Source organism: Poecilia reticulata, linkage group LG17, assembly GCF_000633615.1.
Source record: "Poecilia reticulata strain Guanapo linkage group LG17, Guppy_female_1.0+MT, whole genome shotgun sequence".
NCBI classification, from domain to species: Eukaryota; Metazoa; Chordata; class Actinopteri; order Cyprinodontiformes; family Poeciliidae; genus Poecilia; species Poecilia reticulata.
The window spans coordinates 22,996,594-23,005,776 of record NC_024347.1 but is presented as its reverse complement, the minus strand read 5'-3'; the positions used below and the strand labels follow the sequence as shown (position 1 = coordinate 23,005,776).

At 39.1% G+C, this 9,183-nt stretch overlaps 1 protein-coding gene across 1 annotated transcript in view; it reads left to right on the top strand.

The window, feature by feature from the left end:
- LOC103479745 (noelin-3-like) overlaps nt 1-9,183 on the top strand; it is a 23,212-nt gene that overhangs the window by 2,748 nt on the left and 11,281 nt on the right. The window contains exons 2-5 of the mRNA XM_008434368.2: nt 1,266-1,409; nt 4,484-4,639; nt 5,963-6,182; nt 7,091-7,197. Of these exons, the coding sequence (XP_008432590.1) occupies nt 1,266-1,409; nt 4,484-4,639; nt 5,963-6,182; nt 7,091-7,197 (627 nt within the window). The remainder of the gene's footprint in view (nt 1-1,265; nt 1,410-4,483; nt 4,640-5,962; nt 6,183-7,090; nt 7,198-9,183) is intronic.

Here is a 9,183-nt window from a genome sequence, read left to right as displayed (position 1 = left end):
ATATATAAGATGTATACACAAAACTCATGTCAAAAAGAAAAAAATAGACATACATTAAGAAATGAAATGCTGCCTCTTGAGTCATAAATTGAACTATCTCCATTGGCTCGATCAGAGAGGATGTGCTCTTTGTATCCTGTGCCAAATGTTCTTCAAACTGCTCAGGCTGACAGACTGGGGTGAATGGCAGAGTGAAATGATGGCTGCATTTAAAAATCAGGACACCCGACTTTTATTTAAATCCATAGGCTTCCTAGTTAAGCGCATTGTTCCCGCTGCATTCCCCCTTGGGGCTTCGTTTTCATTATGTTGAACACATTCAACATGGGCTGTCAAAAAGGCTACTATTTGGGACAAATGCTCCAACCACAATTAAAGTTTATTGGCACATGCTAACACTCCAGGATGCTCAGCACTGTCTTTAGATCTAGTGTGCCACTTTGTTACTTCTGTTGTTCTGATTTTCAGATGGGAATGGCCACAGTTCTTGTTTCAATTGCAGTTAATTTATGACAAGTATTTCTGTAGTAATCAAGCGATGGGTGGGTGGATGGATGGATAGATCCTCAAAGCTGGAGAGTGATGCTACACGTTTATTGAAAACTCATATTACCCAATATAAAGATTCAAAACTCCATCCAATGATGCCAAACCATGGTGAAAGTTTATTTTCTGAGTCTGGAAATAGAATAATTTTCTTTTTCCATTACATTCTCACTCATCCAGACCTGATAAATACCTGAATCTTATTCCACATTTTTAAAAACATTTTCTGGACTGGGAAAGTGGTTTTTTTCTTTCTTTTTTTTTTTTTTTGGATTTAGACAATAGCTTTGGAGAGCCTGTTGCATGTTCTAAAAAGGAGAGAAAAATGCCTGAATTCATGTTTCTCTGTTACTCCCTGCAGGGTTTTATATTAAACAATAACAGAACAGTACAATTTCAAAACTCGTGGTATTCATCAAGACTAGGCAAGACTGTTTATAGTTGAAGAGACAATTCACTGGAGACGACACACATTGAACAAAGACGTATCTTACAACAAAAGCATTTTGTTCTTCCAAGACTTTGAAAATAAGTTTCTGGAACGGGTTTGTGTCAAAGCTTTTGGGAAATAAGGCAACGAATGAAAAAGCCACAACAATAACCGAACATTACAGCGATAGTATGGGCTACTTTTGTTACGACGATATCATCGGTATTCGCTTTCTTTGTCTCCACAGAGGTATGTGCAGTGAATTTATGCTTTGCATGTTTGTGTGCAGACCATCAGGCCAAAGGAGGGCTGGCAGGTGTACAGCTCAGCTCAGGATGCAGATGGGCGCTGTATCTGCACAGTGGTGGCACCTGAACAGAATCTCTGCTCCAGAGATGCCAAAGGCAGACAGCTCCGCCAGCTACTGGAAAAGGCATGAACACACCTACACACACACACACACACACACACACACACACACACACACACACACACACACACACACACACACACACACACACACACACACACACTGAAGTGCATGTAAAGTCTTTTTTACAATAAGCACACCTGAATTTATACAGACATTGATTTTCAGCTGTTACTCATATCACTTTGCTGCTGTAATCCTCCCATAGATTGTAGCAGCCCGATTCACAACACCGTTTTCTGCCTCTGCATCTATTGCATGGATGAGATCAGCTAAATGACATGTTGTGAAGATGAGATTGCCTTCCATCCTATCTCAGCAGAACTGGAGTGTCATCTGTTTTGCAACCAGTGGGGCCCATAAAGAAATATTGCAGTATTTTTTGAAGCGAGGTTCCATTAGAAGAAATGAGTGGTTAACACCTTACCCACAGTTGAGAAGGAATTCAGCTTAGTTCATCCTTTTCACCTTCTTGAAACTACAGACGTCACTGTGGTTAATGCAGACACTTTAAAACTCTCATTGCATTTGCATTAGGTCATTATTTATAAAGAAGCTGGTAATTATTTATGGGGGAAGGTAGCAGTTCACCACTAATGATTTTCCTGGCCAGAAGGGAAACGGAGTCCCTCAGATGTGTTCTGGGTCTGGGTCTACCCTGTTGTTCCCCTCCCCACCACCCTAATGAGACACGTTTGAAGTCAACTCCAACAGGAGGCATCCTGGTCTGATGCCCACCTAAAGTGACTCCTATGCAGGCGAGACCAGGCTGTATGTTGAAGCCCCCCCGCCCCGAGCTGCTGAGCTCCTCACCTGCAGTGCAACCACACAGAGGAGCTAGCTAATGCTACCTGCTTGTGTCTGGAATCTTGATCTTTTGGTCATGATTTATGATCCATATCTCTTAACAGTAAACAAATCTCTTTCTCCATCATATGAACCAGAACAGCACATCCATTTCCGCAGAAGATCTCTCCATCTCCAGCTCCATATTGTAGTTACTCATTAATAAGACATTAATATACGTGAACTCTTCTGACTGAGGAAAAGAGTGATCGACCTCTGACCAGGAGAGAGCAATCCACATTTTCCTCCCAGGAGATTCATCACTCTTCTGTGAGCCCCTCTAGTTGAGCTCATGGCTTGAAGATGCCAACAGAACCACATCATCTGCAAGTAGAAAATATGAGCATCCTAATTCCCAAACATCCTAAAGTTCCCAATTCAAACATCATTCTTTCAATGACCACAGTGGAATGGAGACGAGGGAACATGCTGACTGCATCATAGAGCACAAGCTTGACTGTTTTCATTGTGCTTTGATTATACAAGAACAGGATTTGATCGCTCCTCCCCACCATAAAATTGCAGCAATCCTGACAAAATATCTTAGGAAGCTTGGTTTTTAATCATGACGACTCCAACAAGGTCTAAATCCAGCATCCCAGGAAGAACCCAGTCCACACTTTGTGCTGGACAACTCCATTGTCTGCAATAGAGTTGCTTTTTCTCCTCAGTCCTCAGAATCTTGGTGACTAAATTAGACGTAGACATCATTTACAAACCAGGGAAAACACAGGGTGTATGCAGTTTATGTTTCACACATCTACTAGCAAACAAATATTACAGCACTGGAGTCTCTCTCCGAAGTGACTGTCACGTCCTGATTTAGCCTACATGTAGCCACTGTAAGCCGATGCATGCTCTCTGTCATTTGCTGGGGCCTCTGACACTAATGTACTAACCTGCCTCAGGGCTTCGGAAAGGCCTTTTCAGTATCCCTCTGCCCAGGCCAGGGATGAACACAGTGTGTGATGGTTGTGCTGCATTGCTTCTGATGTGCTCCAATAATGTTGGCTTTATTACAATTAGAGTCAAAGAGAGAGAAGAAAGGATCACTTTTTTTTTTCTTGTCCGTGTGCCCTACAAACCTAGTAAGCTTTTTGTTAAACCAGAAAAAAAGGGTCCCTGTATCCTTGTTCTTCTCTCAAATAAACTACCAAATACTGCAGATTCATTGACTTTTTTTCTTGATGTCTGAAAGAAACACACAAAAGTCAGATATTTATTGAAATCAAACATTTACATGCACTGTAAACCTTTTGTTCCCACTAGCTGACATAAAATCAAACTATTGCTTATTTTTACTAAATGTTTTCATATAGGTTAAAAAATATCTGAGTTAAGGCAGACTTCAAATACATTGGTTTCTTGAGTGAAATCATGAACACATCTAATGTGGGGAATTAATATTTAAAACAATTGTTAAAAGCTGCATAAGGGTACTAGCAGAACCTAAGATTTGCACCAGTATGGGTTAAAAGGCCACTCAGTCCAAAAGAAAAGATTGCAGTTTGTAAATGTAGCTTAATTTGTTAGGACACCTTCTATGTTCTGATGAAACTAAGTTAAGATCATTTTTCATAAAGCCTTGAAAAAAAGTGAATGTTCAAGCCTTTCAGCACTACCTCAACGTTAAAGTAGTACGAGGGTGGCAGCATCCTGTTGTGTGGTTGTTTTTGCTGCAGGAGGGACTGGTGCACGTCACAGAATAGAAAGAATATTAAATGGGAATACTCACATCAGCCAGACATTAAAGCATCGGAAAAAATGGGTCTTCCAAATAGGCAATGATCCTAATAGTTCAGCAAAGTTACATACAAAGAGGTAAATCCCAGCAAAGCCAATGTTTTGTAGAGGCCATTATAAATTTCTGATCTCAGCTCTACTTCAGTTTGAATTGAATTTGAAGAAAATAACAATCTAATCATCCTTCTGACATTTGGCAAATGGAAACAAGGAAGTTTAAGTGCCTTTCTATGACAGTCAATGAGGAATGAAAAGCTTGTTTTCCCTTTTTATACAGTGTATGTAAATCTGATTGAAATTGTACGTTTTAAAGCTGATACATCCTGCAAGTTTGCTGAAAGGCAATCACACTGGAGGTCAAGGTGTTGTTTCGTTTCTGGAGAAAGTAAAGTGAAGCGAGGCACTAAACAGCAGAAGAAGAAGGAGGACATTTTAATCTGCTGGTGGACGGGAAAATCAATGCTGCACCGTCTGATTCTTTTCAAAAGGTACAGAACATGTCACAGTCAATCGAGGTGCTGAACCTGCGCACGCAGAGAGACTTTCAGTACATCATGAGGATGGAGAGCCAGATCAAAGGGCTGCGGTCAAAGTTCCGGCAGATCGAGTCGGACAGGAAGACCCTCGTCAACAAAAACTTTCAGGTACATTTTGTTTGATTTTTAACTGCATGAGAAACATCTCGGAGCGGGTTTTGTACGAGATACCTGATATGCATGTGAATACGTAAAATTGAATCCTTGACAGGATCATCAAAGGTCCACCTCTGCCCCGAACAAGGATAAGTTTTAAAACTGAGACACTGTTTGACTGCAGCAATAAACCTGAAAACGTTGAGGTTTGTTTGATCTATAAAAGGGCAAAGAATGTTTCACAGAGCTGACCAAGGAGAACACTTTTATAGAATAGAAAATTACACATTTAATTACTTTCTATCTGTAAGGTTACCTTGGAGTTTCAACTTTTATCTCAATTTTTTTTTCTCAGTTCTCTTTCCATTGCTATTTGCCTATACAACAGTTTTCAGATATTTCTAACAGAAATTTGAAAAGGCTTTAACTTTTGTTCCCTTTTTAATACATTACAGCCATAAATTTCAACATATTTTGCAGGCAGTTTTAGATATTAGACAAACACAACATAGTTCAGAAATGTGTCATGGAAGAAAAATGAAACATGGCATTCAATAAAAATCTGAAAACGTGAGATGCATTTGTATTTACCAACCCTCTGCCTCCTCACTCTAATATCTTTTGATAAAATCTGGCTTATCCAACTGCCTCTAGAAATCACCTAGTTATCAAATACATTTTCTGTCTGTGTAATTAATTGCCAAACTTTGAACGACGTCACTGTGCCTCTTCCAAAAAGGAGCAAAGTGACCCAAGCCCCTCTGGAGGAGCTGCAGAAATGTTCTGCTCATGCACTGTGTAAAACTGGCCTTTATGGAAAAGTGGCTAACAGGAAGATACCTTTAACCTGTAAGGGTCCAAATCCTACTGGTTTAAGCCAGTGTTTGACACCAGAACTTTTGAAGCCAAGTCTTGGAGTGGAACTTTTCCAGAACGGGCAGTGGTTTGAAATGTTTGAATACAAATGAGACGCCAGCAAATTCCTTTAAAACGTTTAGAAAATGTGTCCATTATTAATCTTGAATTTAAAATTTGACTTGAAAGAACTCAAGTGAATTAATAAGTAGGCTCAGTCTGGACAGGTTGTTCTTTTAGATCTATTCTTTATGTGAAAATTGAAGGACTCTTGGGCCCCACCATCAACCTGAGGACTCTATGAATGTTTCGGAACATTTGCTTCGATTTTTATGGGATTTGATGTAGAATGTGCCAAAATTTGTATTTTATGCAAGACGCAAAAGTGAAAGCGTGATGAATAAATGGAAAAGAGGATGTGCAGTTGTTTTATATCACGTAATTACAGTCATTATTTTATTTTCTAAATTACAATTTCAGGATCTGAAGGGGAAGATGGAATCCCTGCAGCCACTGATTCCGGTCCTGGAGCAGTACAAGACGGATGCCAAGCTAATCTCCCAGTTCAAAGAGGAGATCAGAAACCTGTCCAGTGTGTTAATGGGCATTCAGGAAGAAATGGGAGCCTATGACTATGAGGAGCTGCAGCAGAGGGTCCTGAACTTGGAGAACAGGCTTCACAGCTGCATGAACAAACTCAGTGAGTGTCTCCAATCAATGACAAAAACAGAAAGGATAACTGGCACATTTCCTGCTGGTGCAAGCAGATTGGCATTTTAGCTGGAGAGCAGGAAGCACGACAGAGCTGTAGCCAGAGCCAAAATGATTTTAGTTGATTGAGGAAAGCCTCATTTGGAATCACAGGACATTATGTTTTATTGCTGTAAAATTGTGAAGCTTTGCGCCATGGCATTAAAATTTACAGGAAAATCCCGGTTTTATTCAAAGTGAACAAAATCAAATTTAGCCTAAAAATGTGATTTTGTTTTGTCAGATCTGATTCTCTCTTCTTTGTTGACATTTGCGACTGGGACATAAAGTGTGATTGCATCACTGCACCCACTGACGCTTAGCTGGACTAATAAGATCCATTCTTCTCCCAGAGCTACCTTGTCTTGCGTTAAAGGCTTCCATAACTAGATCTCCAGTTTTCTACTACTCACTTTTGTCTGCCAACGCGTCGACATAAAGAACTAACTGATCTATTCTAACACTTTAAAGATTGCTTGGCTGTAGTGTTGGGCTGAAGCCTTTGATTGAGTTGGTAAAATATGAACTTAATGTGAAACTGATCAACTTGTACAAGTGTTGCCTTGCTGGGCATTTAGAAGAAATAAGGTGTCTAGCCAGATGAAATTAAGTACAACTGAAGCACCTCTGATAATAAACCGTCAAAAATAAACATTTCTCCACGTTCAGACAGATGTGGTGTGGTTATACTTCAGCACTTGCGTGTTACCTTCCCCTTGTATTTATTCAATCGTGAGAGCTGTAGTGTTGGCAGTGCTCACAATGCGCCCACATTTTTGTTGCTGCCTGCACTTTGAGTTGTACTCCAGTCATAATATGAGAACATAAGCGATGAGAGCCGTGTGACGTGTTTTACAGCATGTGGCAAGCTGATGAAGATCACTGGGCCGCAGACAGTGAAGACTTCAGGGACACGGTTTGGAGCTTGGATGACTGATCCATTAGCTTCTCTTAAAAACAACAAGGTGAGTTGATTTGCTCTGATTTTCTGCTGTGCAAATGGATGTTTGCAGACGGTCTAATATACTTAACATCATCCTTAGTCGCTTCTTCTAGATGCAAGACATTTGTGATTAAAAAGTAGAACTACTGCAGTTCTCATTGTACCCTGTATAGTGCAATGGTTTTGTAATTTATATGTTTACATTACATAGCTGTGTTTGATAGACAAAACTCCAGAGTGATAAATGTCGAGTTAAGGTTTTAGTTTAGTTAGGTTAGTTGTTAAAAATAAGGTGTACTCTTGCAAAAGATTACATGTATATCATTTACTGGAGATTTTCTCTTTAAATGTTATTTCAACTGTGGATGTCTGTGGATTATTTCAAAAGTGGATGTCATTGAGTGGATTGTATATTTCACAAATTAAATTCAGTAAATCAGAATTGTACATCATATAGATTTATTTTAAATATTGCAGAATGTAAAGGATACTTTCTGTGTCGCTCTCCCCCACAGGCACAGATGTCTAAGCACAGCATGTAGAGCAGGTCACTGAACTCATGTAGACAGGAAGCAGCTCACATTAGTTCTCTTCTCTGTAATTATCATTGGAAAAGGTGGAAAACGGGGAAAATGCAGGTTTGTTAACTCAACAAATATTGTGGAGTTTGGCAAGCCATGCATATAACAGCTGCCATGTTTCTTTTTCTTTTTTTTAAATTGGATAGGCAAAATGTCATTTGCTTACATAAAATCAGACTGTGAACAAACAAGTATTTTGAAGTTGAGATCAGCCAATGAATCTGAAACGGATAACAGGAAATGTCTTATCTGGAACTCCAGTCCAACACTTTGGACTGGATCAGAAAACACTCGGCAGCCTAACAAACAAAAACTTGGAATTTAATACTTCACATATGCTGCACATAGATAAATATGAATATTATGCAGGGCTGCATGGTGGCACAGTTGTTAGCATTGTTTTGGGCTTTTTCTAAACGGAGTTTGCATGTTTCCCCCATCAGTGCGCGGATTATCTCCAGGTACTCCAACTTCCTCCCCCAGTCCAAAAACACGACTGTTATGTAAATTGGTCTCTCTAAATTGCCTTTAGATGTGTGTGTGTGTGCATGGTTGTTTGTCGTGTGTCGTTGTGTTGCCTTTTAATGGACTGATGTCCAGTGTGTGTCCTACTTTACCCAGTAGACGGGCAGCAACACACCTGTGTCCCTGGAAGGACATGTCTTTACAGGAAACTTTTCTGTTATTCACAGAAAATATGCAGATGGTGAAGTTTAAAGTCTGTAAAGCAAACTGAGTGCTTACTAAAATCTTTTTTATTTTTTTGCAGAAAAAATGTTAAATTATTTAAAATTGACTCTTAATAATTAAACTTTATTATATTCTTTTTTTTCTGTGTAGGACAGTTGAATTATTAACATTCCTAATGAGTTGACCTTGTCCCACATCCTAGGAGCCATCTGGACACGAAGAAGGATCTGCTGCTGAGTCTAAAACAGGCACATATGGTTTATGATGTTAAGCTTTACTAATACTGATAAGATATAATTATACAGCAGCAAAGAACATTCAAATATATGTTTTCTATGTATTGTACCCCCCATTTTATTGTGCATTCATTGCACTGACAATCATATTATCCCATCCAGGTAGTGCATTCTTTTGATAATTACCATTTTTTTGAGGAGTTGATTCCAGAAAAGGCATCGAATTAAGTAATAATTATAATATGGTCCTTTTCCCAAGACCAGATAGTTTAATGACCAAATAGTTTAGATGCACCAACAGTAAGTCATGTAATATTTTATATTACATGACTTACTGTAATATAAGTAAGTCATAATGTATGAATTTCTTTGTATGAAGAAATTCATACATTTCTTCATACAAGAAATTGTTAAGGAAGAATTTTTATATTACTGGTAAATTTAGCAAAACTCTGGCTCTGATACTTCCTTTTGATCCCGGGTTTTCTCGCGTGGCCACGT